Source organism: Gracilinanus agilis, chromosome 4 (assembly GCF_016433145.1).
Source record: "Gracilinanus agilis isolate LMUSP501 chromosome 4, AgileGrace, whole genome shotgun sequence".
NCBI classification, from domain to species: Eukaryota; Metazoa; Chordata; class Mammalia; order Didelphimorphia; family Didelphidae; genus Gracilinanus; species Gracilinanus agilis.
Genome location: NC_058133.1, coordinates 115,949,958 through 115,969,555, shown reverse-complemented (window position 1 = coordinate 115,969,555; position 19,598 = coordinate 115,949,958). Strand labels below are relative to the sequence as shown.

Here is a 19,598-nt window from a genome sequence, read left to right as displayed (position 1 = left end):
AACAAAACTCCACATGGGGTCATGAAGAGTCAGATACAACTGAAAAACAACTCGACAAAAAAAACCAGTTAAGAATTAAGCGAATATATAACTATATCTTTCCACCCCATCTCTTTTCAGCCTCAGTTGCTTGGCATTGTTTTTTTTCTCCACTAATTTCCAGGATCTGGATGGTAGCAAGATATTTCTGAGTGAAAGCTCTGTTGCTGGTTTGTGATTGGGAAGGGAAAAAGGGAAAAACAACATTAGTAAGAATGGTTTTTGGCAACAGTTCTCAGATTTAGCTATGTGAATTAATTCTTTTTTTGTATATCTGCCCAGAAACTACTTAACAGACACATTGTCTGAGAAATAAAAAAATCAAGTCGATTGACAATTTTCATGCATGGTATAATTTATTACACAACTTTCTAATCAATCACAGCTGCAAAACACACACACACACACACACACACACACACACACACACACACACACACAGAGTTCCAAATGGTTGAATTCTCAAAGCTTGATTTTATAGGGACAAAGGACCTCTGAGAACAAAGGAAATTTTAGACCAATCATAAAAATATAGTGCTGCAGCAGGCTTGGAAATTCTGGTCTAAGAATATAATTAACACAAGAGACCTCAAGCAGATAAATGGACTCTTCCAGGATTCCAGAAGACTACTGAATAAATTCACCTTTCTATATATTCTATTCGCTGCTAGCTTTGACAGATGAGTTTGCTCACTTTAGCTACCACCAGATGAAAAGACCATCAATCTGATTTATGTTTTGTTTGGGCAGGACACGGATAATAATTACTGACATTTATAGAGATTTAAAGTTTGAAAAGTAATTTTTTTATTTTATCTTTACATCACCTCATTTGAATCTTCCCACAAAGGGAGGGGGAGAGAAGGGGGAAAGTATCTATTAAGCATCTACTATGTGCCAAGCACAGGGCTAAGAGCTTCACAGATATTATTTCATTTGAACCTCACAACAACCTTGCTAGGTAAGTGCTATTATTATCCTCATTTTACATTTGGAACTGGGGAAAATCGAGGTTGTGACTTGCCCAGGGTCACAGAGCTAGTAGATATCTAAGGCTGTGTTTGAACTAAGGACTTCCTGACTCTGGGGCAAACGTTCTATTAATGGTACCTCTTGGAGTGGGACCTAGAGCTCATTTTACAAATGAGGAAACTGATGATACAAGAGTTTGGTAAATCACTCATCTATGGTCACAGAAAAAGTATCAGAAGCAAAATCTGAACCCATTTTTTCCTGATTCCAATCCTGGAACTCTAACCTTTGTGCTTTATAATATATATTTTATATTATATTATATTATTTTTATTAATTAATATATTATCTACAACATATATAATTACATAATATAACCCATTAATGATGAATACTTATTGAGTTCAGTTAGCTTTACAGAAACAGTTTTCCATTCTATGGTCAGATATTGCTCCCATCTTCATTCTACCCTCAACTAGATAGCTTGAAAAAAATGCATGCAAAGTTATTTTTAGTTTCATAAGGGCAAATGTTCCAGGTTGTGTGCTGAGGCCAGTTTAGAGTTATGACATTAAAAAAGAGAAGCAATCATCTAAGCATGCCCAATACACAATCCAATAATAAGTAACGTTCAGAGTTTAAAGCTATCACTTAGCCTCTATTTCTGAAGGGAAAGATTGGAAAACTCCTGGGGAAAATGACACCTAACTCCAACCAAGGGGTCTGGGATCTCTCAGTAGCAATTTTGAATTCTATACTAATTGTGCAACTAAAAAAGAGAAAATTTGACCTTCTCCCCACCACTATCCTTCCCATCAGCAAAAATGTACGTGAGTGAGGAAACATGAAAAGAGGAGAGCAGAGAGAGCTAGACAGGGTAAGAGCCTATAGAATATAGGGAGTTTTTTAGAAAGAGAAGCTCTGAACTGCTGGGTCACCATACACTACCAACAGTTGTCCACTATGGCATGGAAAGAGAAACTACCCTAAATATCTGTGCTTACCAGGCATGGGCCCAGGGAGCTCAGTTGGTTAGAATATTCTACTAATAAGGACCATATCATGGTTCAGTATTCTTTGGGGACAATTAACTTTACACAGCAAAAGCTGGGTTTCCCAGGCAGAGACAGCACCCCCTAACTTTATCTAGCCCTTTCACAAATATATGCCATTGGCAACAAGAAGGGACCAGATTTTTGGGGGGGTAGGGATGGAGAGGAAAAGATACTATAAATGCAGAAAGTTCCATGTTAATACTAATTCATTCTTGGAAAAATAAGTCAAGTATATGTCCTATTAACATCACTGTCATATACTCAATTTAAAAAAAGAGAACATTAAGAGACAATTGAAAGATCTGGGAATGTTCAGTCTGAAAAATTAAAGATTTAGAAAGGATATAGTATAGAAAAATTATAATATAGAAAGGAAATCAAATTGATTTTACATAGCTCCCAAGGTCAAAACTAGGCAGAATAGGTTAAAGTTCTAAAGTTTTAAGTTAATATAAGGAGGAATAGTATAACAATTATAACTGTATAACACTGATGGCTTGTTTTGCCAAATATTTTCTGTGCCTTCAAGGACTTTACAACCTAACAAAGGATGAAGTGGGGGGAATAAGACATGCTACAAATGTATGCAAGTTTGCCAGCTGCCCAAAATGAATTTATGTGGTTTTATTTAATATAGACCTTCTAGAGTAAAATCTCTTTTGGTACAGATTGGCCACAGGTCACTGAAAGGTTAAGTGACTTGTCTGTGGTCAGATAGCCATACTCAAACCCAGGTCTTCCTGATGCCAGTGTTAGCCCTTCATCTACTACACAATATTGCCTCCTAAAGTCGTAAGCTAGACAAGCCAGGTATTATTCTAACCATTTGACAGAGAAGGTAAGGCTCTGACCAATTAAATAACTTGTCAAGGTCATACAATAGCAGCAGCTGGAATAAGAATGAAAATCTAAAATTTTCAGAAAGTTTCAAGTCATGTAGGAAGAAGAAAAGAGGAAAAAATGAGAATTTTTTTAATTTGGGAAAAGATGAGGAGGAGACCATAGAAACTTGAGGAAAATTCAAAACATATACTTTTTTGGCACATCCTTTACTTTTCTGGTTAATAAACACAAAAACATTTGGTGTACAACTTCTTTTGCTCATAAAATTATCGAGTTTGGTATATGATATTCAATTACATATTTACTAATTTAATTTTCTCTTAAATGTTTTTTCCATTTTCATTACAAATGAAGTTTTAAGCTACTGAACATTAGGGAGTCTTGCATAACTTCTTTCCTTTAGCAGTTTATGAGAAGCAGGCAAAAAATTGAGAACAGAAGAAACTACAACTGCATTATGGGATTCATATAAGGAGTGCCCAGTGACAAACTTCCTTTACCAATTCACCACCTCCTCTGCAATCTACTGACTTTTAGAGAGCTGTCTAGGCCACATAGAGGGTGTTTTGCCCAGTTATATGACAGCAGGTCTGTGCCAACCACAGGACTTGGACCAAGATCTTCTGAGCTTCAAGGTCACCTCTGTATCTGCCAAACCAAGCTACACCTTTTTACTTTTATAAAGGACAACAAAGTTTACAAAGCCCTTTATGTTCATTATCCAATTTAAGTTTCATGGCAAACATTGTGAGATAAGTACTTCCTGAATGTCACAGCTCAAAAGAAACTGGAAAAAACTTGAGAGAGGTTAACTGGCTTCTCTGTAGTTATACAACCAATGTAGGACATAGGATTTGAACACAAACCTTCCTGACACCATCTCTGCTACATTCTACTACATTTCCACATCTTCACCTAAGTTGCAAGGAAAGGAGTCCCAACATGTCTGTGCCCTCAAGAACCACAACTAGAAAACATGAGAGAAAAGATGAAAAAAAGGTCAGAGCCTCTGGGAAGCAGCCTCATCAAGTAATTTATTCTGCTGACATTTATACTTTATCTCTTGGTCCCCTTGAAACTCCAAGCCAAGCTACCCTCTTCTCACTCCCCTTTTACACTGAAAAGCCCTTAGATTTTGATTTCTGAGTAACTTCTTTCATAACCTAATGCAAGCTTTCAATTCAATATGACAAACACTTATTAAGTGTCTATCACTGACAAACCAACATGCTAGATTCTGGGGATACAAAAACGAAATCAGACACAATACCATTCCTCAGGTATCTTATCATCTACAAAGAAATATACACATCCCCAAATAAGTTTGCTACAAAGGAGGATATTATGTGTTTAAAGGAAAAATCTAAACAAAATGATCTAGGAAAACTTAAGGAGGGAAGGACCATTTTCAGCTGGAGGAATCAAGAAACACTTCTTATAGGAGTTGACACCTAAATTGAGTCCTCAAAAGAAAGAAGAATGTTAATAGATAGAAATTTTCACCTTAAATCTCATCACCAAGTTCATTGACTCTGTTTTTGGTACTCAACATCTTCTGAAATCTCCCAGCTACCTCTCCTCTCTAATTGATGAAGAATAGAGCACACTAACTCCTCCCAATGCCTTCCTTTATAAAGAACTTGGATCTGAACTTTCAAAGTAACTCTCCATTTTCCATTAGCAGTTCTACTTAGTTTTAACTCCATGAAACATCATGCCCCATTCCAGATACATGACACCTTTCTTTTGTATGTTGTCTCCCTCTATTAGACTATAAACTTCTTGAGAGCAAGGGATATATTTTGCTTATATGTATCCCCAGGTCTTAAAACAATCTCTGCACATAGCAACCACTTAATAAAAATCTACTGAATTAAAAATAAAGAAATGCATTTTAGGCACAAAAGATCAAATTAATTTTAGTTTAGGGGGTGGCAAGGGCTTTGAGACAAAAGAAGAAGTAATAAATTTCTGTCTATTTCTCTCAACATTTAGCAATAAAAGCTTTCTAAATGGGTGCATTTGTGGGAAGCTAGCAGCAAAGTCAGAGAATTTAAAGAAATTTTATTGATGAAATATATTTCCCTGATAGTTTTACTGGCATATATTCTTTTTTATAATCTAATCTTAGCCCCATGGTAAGAGGGAAGGCAGTGGGAGAAGGGAAGGGATAAATACAGGTTATTTGGGAGTTCTTCTGGTCTGTGGTTCACTTCAGTTTATTGGTCAGATCTCATAATAGCTGTCTAAATCACATAGGCATTCTTGGTTTCATATCAGCTAGTTAGGGTGTCAGGACTAAATGTGCATCCCCACCAATTTTCCCTTTTTATATAAAAAAAGCTCCCATCTTTGATGTGTGTCAGTGATGTTCTATCAGTTTTCCTGGCTTTCCAGGAGTTCTAGGGCAATAATTGTCTCTAAGGAAGACAATAATATCTGCTACCTCCTCTCCCCAAGATATACTTTGGAGTCTTTGATCACTGTATGTACTGAGAGGATAAATCTGAAAGAAAGGTGAGATCAAAGGTATAACTATTCTCTGTAGATAACTCAAATAGAATGAAATCCCAGAAATTGGGGTGATTTATGGACTGAGACACCAGATTTTCCTAAGAAGACATCAACATGCGTCCCAAAGTCATGTCTGCAGATAGGGATGAAGAATAAGACTGTGATGAGGTGCTGAAAGTATTAAAGATATAGGAAAACTGACCAAGAGGTCAGCAGCAATAAGGATGTGAACAGGGTGACTTAGACAAAAGGAGTGGACTTCCAAAGAGGAAAGGCTTCTAGGTGATAATGGAAGAGAAGAAGTCTAGAGTTAACCGTGGATCAAAGGACAAAAGAGAAATTATAATCAGTAATGTAAGAGAAAAGCAGTAGAGATTATTTCTTCATTAAAAATATTTTTCAGTTAGTGCCAGGAGCTGCAAAAAGTGTAAGAGGGACACAATAAGGACCAAGAAGAACTTGGTAATCAGGGTATCCAGGATGGCAGAAGAGATGGGAAAAGCAGGACAGGGACAGAGAAAGGAAGCTCTGAGTAGGATAGTAATGAGAGCATAGGGAGGAAAAAACAGAGGGAAAACAATTACAACCATGAAGTAAACAGTTCTGAACATAGGTATTAGAGGAGAAAGAGATTTATGCTCACACTTGGGACTCTTAGAAAAAGAAGGATTTTCCCCTTAGGACCAGAGATGATCCTAATCACTAAATGCTAAACACCATTCAAAACAAGCTGTTCCACCCCCACTATCATCCAGGTAATTCAGGGTATCCAATAGGGACTCCAGAGAACTCAGAGCTGCAGCAACAATTAGAAGTACTAGCTAGAAAAAATAATTACAGTTAATAATTGTTAAAAAATAATTCAGTCAAGCTACCTAAAGAGATCATTGCAGATGCACAAAAAGCATTAGTTAGGTGCCTACTAAGTGCCAGGCACAGTGATAAGTGCTGAGAGTAAATAAAATAGTCCCTGCTCTTAAAGAACTAACAATTTAATGTGGAAGAGAACCAGCAACAATACATACAAACAAAATACAGATTATATTGGAAATAATATGGGAGAAAAGGCACTCACATTAAAGAGAATCAGGAAAGACTTCTAGCAGGAGGTGGGGTTTTAAATGAGACTTGAAAGAAACCAAGGAAGCCAGAAAGTAAAGACGAGGAGAGAGAGAGTTTCAGGTATTGGGGGGGGGGGCAGTCAGAGAAAATCCACAAAGTTGGAAAGTGGAGTATGCAGTGAGAGGTACTGAAAAGAGGTCAGCACCACTGGATCATAGAGTAGGTATTAAGGAGTAGTCACTGAACAATTTAGATTTTTTAAAATAATTGTATATAGAATAAAAACAAGGACAGCTAATAAGGAACATAAAAGAGGGCTTGAAAGAAGAAATAGGACAATTTTTTAGGATATGTATTTGTTCTATGAACTTCTCCATCATATTCCATGAATCTTTGTTTTTTAAGGGCACGTCAGACCTGGAATTCACAATTCATCAATACCCTCAGTCTCTGGGGTGCTCTCTGACTGCAGGATGGAGGGCATCTCCCAAAACCTCTACTTCTAGCCATCTTTATTTCACACCAGGCTACACTCCTCTAGAATTCTCTATTATGCATGCTATAGGTTACCTTCCCCTCCACCACCATCCTTTTCAACTTTTTATGTTTTATCTTCCCCTATTAGAGTGAAATCTTCCTAAGGACAGGGATCATATTTTTTTTTCCTTGTATTTGTATCTCCAGCATTTAGAACAATGACTGGCACATTATTTGGGTGAAGTAAACATATGTTGGTCAATTGATAACAGATGGTTGAGAGAAGGAAATGTTATTTTTCTGCCTCCAGTTTCTCTGGCCTCCTTCAAGACTCATTCCACATCTGTGGCAAAAATGGGGACACTAATGCATTGCTAGTGGAGTTGTAAACTGATCCAGCCTTTCTGGAGGTCAATTTGAAATTATGGCTAAATGGGCTATAAAGCAATGCATATCCTTTGATCAAGTAATGCCACTACTAGGTCTGCATCCCAAAGAGTATTCTTAAAAAGGGGGAAAGGATCTACTTGTACAAAAATGTTTATAGCTGTTCTTTTTGTGGTAGCAAAGAATTGGAAACTGAAGGGAAGTCAATCAATTGGGGAATGGCTGAATAAAATGTAGTATAGGATGGTGATGGAATACTATTGTGCTGTAAAAAATGATGAACAGGATGATTTCAGAAAGAGTTAGAAAGACCTTCATGAACTGATGAAGAATGAAATAAGCAAAACCAGGAAAACATTATACACAGTAACAGCAATATCAAGGAATGATTAACTGTGACAATTCTGTGGGACTTATGACAAAGAAAGCTATCCACTTCCAAAGAAAGAACTGTTGGAGTAAGAATGCAGATCAAAGCATACAATTTTTCAATTGTTTATTTGAGTTTAGCTTTGGGGGTTTTGGTTTTATAAGATTACTCACAAAAATGAACAATATGGAAATGTGTTTTGCATGATAATACTTGTATAACCCAGATTGAATCACCTGCCAACACTGGGAGGGGAAAAGGAAGGGAAAGCGATAGGAAAATTTGTACAGAAATTTGTTATTATGTGTAATATATATGTATATGCATATATATACATATATATATAGACCCATCCCACATATTAAGGAGCTTTTCCTGGTCCCTTCTCCTCCTGTTTTTAGTCCCTTCCCTCTGAGATTGCCTACCATTGTCACTACATATATATATATATATATATATGTCTTTTTTACAAGTTGTCTCCCCCATTAGAGGGTAACCTTCTCATTGATTACTTGGCATATAGCAAGAATTTAATAAATGTTTATTAATTGACTATTTAATGGGAAAAACAGAGAGGGTGGTAGTATTGCTTGGTAGATTTGGAACTGGGAGAATGGCCAATGCCAGCTTGGAAAGAGGTTCCTGATGGAAGGTCCTGGAGATCTGTGCTTTTCCCTGGACTATTATGATTGTTTTCAATGACCTGAAAATGGAGGCGACTAGGGAACAATCATTTATTAAGTTCCTACTGTGTCTTAGGCTCTATGCTACATACTTTACAAATATAACCTCAATTGAGGCAAATATGGCATGTTTGTCAGATTCACAAATGAGACAAGGCTAAGAGGGATGGCTAACGATTGACTGAAAATGATCTTGATAGGCTAGAACACTGTCCATTAAAACAGCAGTTGTTATAGATATTTTTAAATTTAAATTTAATTTTTTCCAGATTACATGTCAATGTAATTTTATGGTTTTCTGACATTTTGCAAACCATGTTCTTTCCCTCCCTCTTACACTCTCCTCTCCCCAAGAAGCCAAGTAATGTGATATAGGTTGTACATATATTATCATATTATACATATTTCCATGTTCATTATATTTTATAATGATGCATATAACTTACACTGAAGAAAAATTCATGGAGGAAATAAAATGAAGAATGGTATGTTTTAATTTGCATTTCAACTCTGTTCCTTCTATACCTATGGATATCCATTTTTTGTCATGTGTCTGTTGGAGCTGTCCTGGATCTTTGCCTTGATAATAGTTAAGTGATTCACAGCTGATCATCATACATTATTGTTGTTACTCTTGTTAATGTGTACAATGTTCTCCTGGTTCTGCTTACTTCACTTAGCATCACTTTACAGAAGTCTTTCCAGGGTTGTTTCTTTTTTTTGTAATCATCTTGTATTCATTCCACTACACGAATGTGCCATAACTTGTTCAGCCATTCCCCAATTGATGGGCATCCCTTCAGTTTCCAGTTCTTTGACACCACAAAAAGAGCTGCTATAAATACTTTTGTACAGGTAGGTTCTTCCCTTATCTTTAATCTCTTTGGGATACAGACATAGTAGTGGTATTCCTGGGTCAAAGTACAGAAAGGATTATTTAGGCTTGAATATAAGAATAAGTAAATGGGTTTGTCTTCAGAGACAGTGAATTCCTGCCTCTAACCCTTTACCAACTCAGCAGTATAAACGAGTCAGAAATTCATTTCTAAAATGGATATCAGAGGATCATGGATTTAGAGTTGAAAGAGACCCTCGGGAGGTCAACAAGTTCAACTCTTTCCTTTTACAGATGAGGAAACAGGTACAAAATAATTATTTGACCAGCATCATACAGCTATTAAGTGTCTGAGGCAGGGTTTGACTCGAAGTCCAATGCTCTATCCATTGTACCACCTAGATGCTTCTGTCCTTCACAGGGCTGTTAGGAGAATTAACATGTATATAAACTGCCATATATATGAAGGTTGGCTGTTATTATCTATTTTAAACCCCTCATTTTGCAGTTGAGGCAAAAATAAGGACCAAAAATGTGTAATGTGCCCAAGATCGGAAATCTAGTCAGATACTAGAAAATATCAAGCTTCTAATCCTGATTCCTTGGCTCCCAGTCTTCCCATCAACCCATACCCCCATTGTTCAATCTGATATATGAGATACAGATTCACAAAAAAAGCTGATTCTATATGGATCATTTGGTAGACAAAGTCTAAATGTAAGTTGATTCATACATAGTCATACATAACAAAGGGAAGATTTTAGAGAGAATACAGGCCAAGTAACAGAATCTAAATTCAATTCAATTTTAATCTATTAGCATTTATTAGGCATTTACTATGTGCCAGGCACTGTGTTAGGTATTGTGGATACAAAGACAAACACAAGGCATCTCTTAAAGTTTTATTCATAGTCCCAAAAGAAAATTTATGACATAAGTCCCTATAATTCTTAAAATGTGAGAGAAATCTAAATGTTATAGGGATAACAAATAAATGTCTTCCACCCTAGTTTTTACAGTTTTTCTCCAAATTCCCTCTCCTCTAGCACAAAGCTAAATCCTAAGTCTACTAACTCCCAACTTAAAACTCATTTCTCCAAGGCACAGAGGCTTTTCAAAAGATGCTAAACACTGAACTTCATCTTTTTTTTAGGATGAACTTAAAAATTATCAAAATGTGGTATATGTTGTAATAGAATACTATTACACCATAAGAAATAATGAATTGGATGAATTGAAAAAAACCTGGAAAGACTTAAATGAACTGATGCAAAGTGAAGTGAGCAGAAACAGAAGAACAGTATATACAGTAACAGAAATACTGAATGATGATTAACTTTGAAGGACTAAATTTAACCCCAGGGGACTCATGGTGAAAAAATGTCATCCACAGCCAAAAAAAAAAAGGAATTAAGTCTGATTACAGATCAAAGCATGCTATTTTTTACTTTATTTCCTTCAAGAGATTTTGTAGTATATGTGTGATATGTGTCTTCTTTCACAGCATGAGGAATATGGAAATATGTACTACATGATAGCATTGGTATAACCTATATCAAACTTTTAACCATCTTGGGGTGGGGTGGGTGGGGAGAGAGGGAAAGAATTTGAATCTCAAAATGTCACAATTTGGTAACAAATACCAAAAATTGTTTCCATATATAATTGAAAAAAATGTTAAAGTTAGAATAACTATCAACAAAAAGAATTCAATACATAAAACTGATGAAAAAACAAGATGGTATAAAAAACTAAACTACTTTTAGGTATATATTAAATGGAACATGGCAGCAAGAAAGCTGTCCTGTCTGAATACCCCCTGAATTTCTTTGTACTTCTTCTGTTAATTTAATTAACTTATTTAATGTAATTAAGATACTTTTCTACTTACCTTTCCCATGAGAAGCATGGCAACTTGAGATATGGCCACATGACCAAGAAAAAGCCAGGCCAGCTCCTTCTTCCCCCATTCTATCCAGAAACTCCATTCAAAGTCAGTAGGGTCCTAAGTGGGTAAATACAAGGATTCATTACATGGTTGTTTAGGCCATGGAGGCAGGCAAGGTTGGAAGGAAGCAAGATACAAATGTTCAGGATATTCCACTAAAAAAAATTTCACAATTTGTATAACCTTTATACATAAATTATTTCACTGAATCTTTACATAATCCCAGAGAGTGATTGTATTATACAGAGATTATCATTACCCTAAATGTGAGGAATTTGAGGGTCATCAAAGTTAACTATCTTGCCTAAGAACACACAACTAAGAAAGTAGTAGAGTCAGGATGTGAACCAAGGTATTTCATTTAGGACTTAAACTACATTTTCTTTTTATCATACCATGATGTGTCATACTAGTAGAAATAGAAAAACTCAGAATTACAGAAAAAGAATTAAAGAAATGTAGTTTTAGTATTTTCAAGTACCCTAACTTGAATCCATTCCAGTCCATCCTTCACATAGCTTTCAAAGATCTTCCTAAAGCACAAGGTTGCTTAATAAACCCTTAATAAAACTCTTAATAAACTCCAGGGACTCCCTATGACCACCGGGATCAAATAGGATCTCGGGAAATTGCCATAAGGTCGCATTAACAGGAAGCCAATAGACTTGGCACCAAAAAGACTGGTCTTAGGTAAGCTAATTTACCTCTGTGAGCCTCAGTGTTATCCTTTGTAAAATAAAGTAGGTGGATAAAATGACTTATAAGGTCCCTCTCAGCTTTAACATCCTGTCTAACAAGAGCAGATTTCAAAAGACCTTAGAGTCTTGCTCACATAACCGATTCATTGTGTGACGAAAGGTATCCCTCTAAAGGAAAAACTTTGCTCGCCAAACTTCATGCTTTTCCATTTAAAATATTTACTTCAAGAAAACTGCCTCCCTAAAAAAGTGAAGCCAACAAGTATAAGAGAAGGACTTCAAACTACAGATATATTGACTCGGGCTGTAAAAATATTGACAAACTTTCCTCTCTGAGCAAAAGTTCCATGGGTTTCAGACTTAATTTCCCACTACATTAAAGCAAGGGATCCTTGCCCATAATCAGGGTCAAAGAAAGTGACTTCAAATAAAGGTTAGCCTTTCATTCCCCATTATTTCCTCTTTCCTAATTCTACCATACTATCATGTACAGGTAGACTACGGAAGGCACAGAAAAAGTGATTTGGTCCATTCCTTCTCATGTTATAGGTGAATATCCTGAGGATCAAAGAGTTTAAATGACTTGCTCAAGGTCACACTACTTGTCAGTTAAGAAAACCAATGTCTGATCTCCACAGGCAAGACTCTTTCTATGACATCATTGCCTCTCAATAGCAAACCTTTTTAGTCTACACTATTACAGCCCAGGGTAGTACATACAAGAACCAAACTATAGTAGGTACAGTCTAGCTAGGGAAAAACATGCCAGTATCAGGGAAATATTTTTTCCATGAAGAAACACTTGTTTGAAAGTCCCTAAATAATACTAACTGTGCTGAAATTTCATATAATCAGAAAACCCTTAAAAGTTCATTCAATCAATGAGCTAACTTTTATTAAGTACTTACTCAAAGAGCTTTCTAACTGCTATCCCTGCTCTAGCATTTCTCTTCTTCCATCCATCCTGGATACCAACTTCAGGACTGATCTTACCACATTACTCATTTGCTTGCTTAAAAATGTCCAGGGGCTCCCCACTGGCTATCAGATAATATTTAAACTCTAATCTGATAGTCAAAAATTTTCACAATCTCACCCTATGCCACTTTTCCAAGGTTGCATCCTATTGCTCCCTTAAACAAGACCTCTGCTCTCACCACAGTGACCCTCCAAAAGCATAATGCACAATCTTGCTCCCAAACTTTTGTCCATGTTCTCCCTACCACCTGAAAGAGTCTCCATCTTTTCAATCTACCAAATTTCAAAGGTTCAGTTCAAATCCCTCCTTCTACAACAAGGCCTTCCTGCTAAGAGCCCCTCAGAGAAATAAGGGTCCCCCATCAGGGTACCATCGAGTCAATGCAGATGACAAAGCCCTACACTGATCCCTGCAGCCTGAAAATCGGGCCACAGGATGGATGGATAACCCAATCAGACCCCTCTATGTGACTCTCTTCTGATCAAACCTTCTTATTATTAAAATTATTATAATCTATATTTTAAGGATAGCCTCAAGTTTTGTAGTATAGATATAAAATCCCTTTATAGAAATCAATTTATAGAACTCCCCTTATAGAATTCCTTTTAACACTCTATAATAAACCAGCATTTAATGAGTTAATAGTTTATGCTCTCAGGAAAATAGCAGAAGCTGGTTTAATCTTTCTCCCTCTCTGGCTCAAAAGTCTGAAAGACACAGTATGAAATAAACTAAAATATTCTCACACTTCACTACTTTCCCACGTTAGACTTGTCCCCCCAAATTTGAGAGTTCTCACACTTGAATCCGCTTTTGAAATGTTGAAGGTTCTTTTTATTAAAATAAAACTTAGATAAAGTAGGGTTTTGGTAGCCTTGAAGACTGTTTAGACTAAGTATAATCTATATGTAGAAATACATTTTGTGTGCCAACTCTTGTAGGAAGCCATCAAAGCCGTAACATTTAGCACAGCTCATCACCAGCTCTGACAAACCAGCACAGCAGGTTGTCAGGAGGATGGAAATTCCACACTCAGTTTACCCTATGTGGTTTTTTTTACAATGACATTCACTTCCATTGAAAATATTGCAATCAGTATCCTTATTGAGCCCAAAGAAGATATAGAAAAACAATACAGGTTCATGGCAAGAACAACCACAGTCACAGACCACTCAATATCCCAAAATAAACCCCCACAATATAGAAACTTCCCCTAGAAGTCACTTCACAACAAACCAGCATATGGTGAGTTAATGTTAAAATTTTTAAATCTCTTACTCAGATTCCTATACACAGATGCCTGCAAGAACAGGCCAGAACAGTCTCCAAGTTCTCCCCCACCCTCCAGATCCGATTTGGTATAGTAATTTAATATAAAAGAACAATGAATGAAATATGAAGAAATTGTCTCCCATGAAAAAGCCTGTACATTCTCACCACTGTAGCCCAAGAGATACGTCAAACACACCTGACACATTGTCTCCAAAGATAAGATGTATGGTGGGAATGGAATTCATGCCAACATTGATGTAATCTTGAGAAAAATGATATAAAAATTAAAATCAGCAGATAGCACTTCAGATCAGCCACTGCAAACCTACTGGGTCTCTGGCTCTTCTCACTCCATTTTCCACTCAATTGTCCCGCCCCCAAGGGGAACTGGACTGCTGGTAATTCCTCTTTTACCCCCCAACAAAAAACTCGTATGCAACTAGGTATAACCTTGAGCTATTCTCCATTTGGGGTTTGAAATGTAAATTTTCCCATCATTTGTGTGACTGTGAGAGAAAGATATAAAAAATAAAGATTCACAGGAAGTTCTCAGAACAGCTTCCACAAATCCAATGTGTCTCTGACTCTCTTCTTTCTCGCCTAAACGGTACACCTTCCCAGACCCCCTAGAGCAGCTGGCTAGCTTCCAGCAACTTCCCAAATCATTTCTGTCTCTAGTTCTCTAATCAAAAGTCTTAAGAAACTTATTGTATTGGACTTTTCATTTCATATTTATCACATTTTACATATCTATACATTTGTCTTTTTGTGTTTCTTCTCAACTTGGTGTACATTTTTCAAGGGTAAAATCTGGTATCTTGGTCTGTCACAATGCTTTTTGCACATTTTAAGTGTTCTTTATATAGTGATTGATTCTAGAAGCTCAGGGCAATATACAAACATTTGGATTTTATTGACCTCTCTATAAAAGATGTTATGTAAAGAAAGTAAGTTTAGATTTCGTTTACTTAAAATTTCACAAAAGCTTATTTTTTAAACTTTTTTTATTATTCCCAACATGACATCCTAACATTTAATGCTTTTACCTGCATTTCTATATCCAAAGCCACCTATGAAGAGCACACATTTTTCAAAGGTACAAGTAAAAATCATAATGATAACTTTCCCAAAGGGGTGCGGGTGAAGGGCAGGAAGAGCAACTCATATCATTTTTACTATTCTAGTAAGCTTCACTTACCAGTTCTGTTGACACTCATTGTGACTCACCTTGATACTTAAAGGCAAAAATTCTTATAAAATGAGATTCCAAAATAAAAGTTTGAAAAGAGATACAAAGTTTAAAAGTCTATGTAAAAAAACAGCCACTCATCCAAGATTCTATACTAATTATGACAGGCAGGAGTCAAAGACACCAGCCTTAGTCCCTAAGTTTCATGTTAGGGCAGTAAGCTTTAGTGCTGTTACTTCTATTATTATGATTATAATTTTAACAATAAAAATAAAAATAATAGCTAACATATAGGTTGTTCCAAAAATCAGTAAAGCTTTAAGTGATTTGAGATTAAGATATTGAGGTTTAAGGACTTTTGGAACATCCTGCATGTTGTTATAATTGTTAAAACTTTAATACCTTGAAACTACACTGAGTCTTCTGGAATACCATGTATAGCACTTTACAGAGGATCCTTATGACAACTCTTTTGGTTAGGTTCTATTTCACCCAAGTCCTACTTTAATGACCCATCATGGTATGGGAATGGTCCTGGGTTCTCAAAGGCTATGTCCACAGTTCCTACCTGTTTGGAAAGGTAACGATGAGTCACAATGAGTGTCAACAGAACTGGTCAGTACAGCTAACTTGGAAAGGAAGAATGATATTAGTTGCTCTGCAGTTGAGACCCAAGTTCAAATCCTACCTCAGATTTTTATTAACTAAATGACCCTAAAAAATGTCACATAGCACCTGGAATCTCAAATTTTTTTCATCTGCAAAATGACAGACTAGATGGTTCCAGAAGTCCTCTCCAACTTTAAATCTTACAACTATATCTTATGACCATAGTTCTGCTGTCCAGGAATTAGCCTGGCTAAATATGAAGAGGATATCACCAGGATGGCAGTGAGTTGATGAATTTTTCAGTCACAAGTAAATCTCCAGCCTCCTAAATTATAGGAAGAGTTTTCTTCACAATGACCCTGCAAGTCAGGCAGCCCGAGTTTTCCTTTCACAGAGAGGCAAAGTACAGTCTAAGAGATTTCAGGTACTGAATCAAAAAGAAGTAAGGTATCAGAATCCAGTCTCCAAACTTTAGTCTTTCTCACTACAAAATCAAGACCCTTTCCACTACTGCTATATAAACAAAGCTGATGTTAAACAAGACAAAGGGAAGAAAGTAGAAAGAGTTTCAAACTATACATAAGTATAAGCACATAATTTTTCCTCCAGCTGGAAGAAAGCCTGAGATAACCAAGAAGTGCAAGTCAATGGAATGAAAAAAGGCTATTACGACATCATGGCAAAAATCCAAAGCACCTACTGAAACTTACCCATGTGAAACAGACATGTATCCTGCAGCTGTGGTCAATTACACCAGTTGTGCAGCTCATTTTAAGGACCCAGATTCTCCCAGGGCTTAGAAGTAACCATTCATGAGTTCCCACTCACCGCAGAAGCTGTGGTATGGGGTCTGAAATAGCTAGGGTGATATAGCTGAAATGATTAGTCCTGAAACTCAATAATTTGCAGGATTTAATGGGAAAGAGCCTCCACTTCTTTGTGATTCCCAAATGAAAGGAAGGATAACCATGAAGACTCAAGTCTACCCCAGGTGTTCACAAGGCTGTTACAAGAAACATTGGCAGTCCAATTTCTTAAATAAGGTTTTGACCACCCTCAGGTTCTTTCTTTTCCTGGTTTGTGTACATATACTAAGGAAATGATCAGAATTCTAAACTACTGGCTAGGTATATCCACTTCATCACAAAACAAGAGTTAGAGAAAGGAAAAGAACTGATGTCCATATACCACCTTATAAAGGAGTTCAAAGCATACTAAACACTATTATTCTATACTCTTTTTGCTAATCTTCTGATCATTAAATTAGCTATTCTTAATTCTCTGTCACCATCACTTTTTAAAGTGTATATTGGATTATTTAATGATGCAATCATCTTTGCTCTACAAAGTTATCACATATGTCAAGTACATCAGGACCCGGAAGGCTATGTTTGAGGGCAATCAATGTGATCCCACTAATCTTATGCTATATGAGCATTGAAGTTCAGAAAGCTGGCATCCCAATTTCAAACTCCTGACTGGTGCAAAGGAAATCTAAAGTCTTGGAAGTGGAGTTATAACTTCTATATGCTACATGAAATTTATTTGAACTTTTCTGAATTACAAGAGAAAATACTGCCAATATCAGAAAGGCATAGATTTGTGGAAAGACAAAGAGTTTCAATCAGTAGACAATTATGAAATATTTACTTTTGTAGTAGGCATTGTGCTAAGGGCTAGACTGAGTTTCAACAAAAAGCAAACTGGTCTCTGCCTTCACAGAAGTTACATTTATCCTTTGCAATAAGCATTAGCCCATTAGCTACAATTATCTTTATTAGTTAGGCTCTAGATAGGCAAATGTTTTTGCCTTCTTTTTCCAGGAATCAAGCCTCCATGTCACTTCCTACAGTCTCCCCATCAATCAATCAATAAACATTGATTAAGCACTGAATATGTTCCAGACACTGTGGTAAGCTCTGGGGATATAAAAAGAGGCAAGGAACTCTCAAGAAACTTAAAATCTAATAGAATCTCCAATGAGTTTTGCCCTCACTCCCTCTCTAGTCCCACTTTATATGTTGCCTTATCTCATCAGAACATGAGTTCTTGAAAGCAGGGAAAATATTGGGGTTTTTTTTTGTTTCGACTATATTCCCAGCACTTAGTACAGTGACTACTACAAAAAAAATGCTTAATAAGTGTTTCATCAATCTATCTCCATAGATATCCATCTTTAAGTGATATCCTGAGATGTTATCACATTATAATAAATTAACTTTGTTCTCCAACAGATGATCATGTGATGTGATAGGACCTACAGTTCGGTTTATCCAAAACTGATCTTCATCTTTTCTCCAAAACTGACACCTAGGGTCCCATCTCTATCATCATCTTCCTGATCACCAAGGCTCAAAACTTTATTGAGATCTTTGATGCACATTGTCACCAGTGTTATCTTTCCACAAATCACTTTCATTGAGCCAGATTCTATTCAAAAAATGTTTAATGCTTCCATTGCCAAAAAGGTAAACTCCAGACAACTTGGACTGGCATTCTCAACCCTAAATAGATTTTTCTCAGTCTACTTTCCCTTCTATAGTCCCTCCATGGTTGGCCTATTTGAACACAGTAGATAGAGTACTGGACTTGAAGTGAAAAAGATTTGACAATTATTAGCTATAATTTGGGGCAAGTTATATAACCTCCTGGACTCTCAGTTTCTTTATCTGTGAAATGGATACTAATACCTGTAGTATTTATATCATAGGTTTGCTGGGAACCCCAAATAAAACAATGGTATATAAATTTTTGAAAACTTTAAAGTATTTTACAAAATATTGTATACTATTAATAGTATTCTAACCATACTGAGAAGTCAACGGTCACAGTCAAGCCAAGCCAACAAACATTTATTAAGTGCCTATTCTATGCCAGCATGGCACATGCTAATTTATACTGATGGAGCTCAAAACTGGCCTGACTATTCTTGAAAGCAATTTTGAATTGTACATTAAATATTAGTAAATTATATACATCCTTTGATCCAGAAATACTACTACTAGAATACATTTCAGGTATGGGGGATAGCAGGGCAAAGTCACTGAGATGAGATGAGATGAGATGAGAGATGGAAGATGGTGTTTTCTGTGGGGAATAGAAAAAAGCCTTATTTCACTGTATTGCAGAGTAAAAGATGAGAAATCATATCTAATAGGGCTAAAAATATATAGTACCAGATTCCTTTTTATCTCTGTTTATATAAATGTTTTCCTTTTTAAAGAATCATTTTAGCTATCATCTCCTCCATCATGCCTCCTCTGATCCCTGAATTGAAGAATGATCTCTCCACCACTGCCTCTAGTCTTGTCACTGCAATATTCTGAGCTCTCTTCACCCAAGAATAAGCTACATGATCACAATTTCAGTCCAGAAGTGAACTAGAAATACTTGTCATTTTTGTATGCTATTCCTTATAGTGGATTCCTAAACACCATTCTGTATGCCCATCTATTTAATAACTCAAAATTTCAGACTGTACAAATTAGTTATTTTTATATAAAGACAGACTTAAAGGGTTCTCAGATGTAGAAAGGTTTCCTCTAATGCTCATGGGGAGCAAGCCCAATCTCCAGAGAAGGAAGAAGACTAATTTTGTAATTTTGCATAAAGGAGGAGCTGCTCTGTGGATGAACTCTGACAAATGAGTCATTTAGCAATTATTGA

General features: G+C 36.3%; 1 protein-coding gene across 3 annotated transcripts in view; it reads right to left on the bottom strand.

Moving 5' to 3' along the window:
• The window catches only part of HHAT (hedgehog acyltransferase), a 601,381-nt gene that overhangs the window by 511,737 nt on the left and 70,046 nt on the right, over positions 1-19,598 (bottom strand). For all 3 annotated transcript variants that reach the window (XM_044672463.1, XM_044672465.1, XM_044672466.1), the window contains exon 3: positions 11,129-11,242. In XM_044672463.1, coding sequence (XP_044528398.1) covers positions 11,129-11,242 — 114 coding nt within the window. The remainder of the gene's footprint in view (positions 1-11,128; positions 11,243-19,598) is intronic.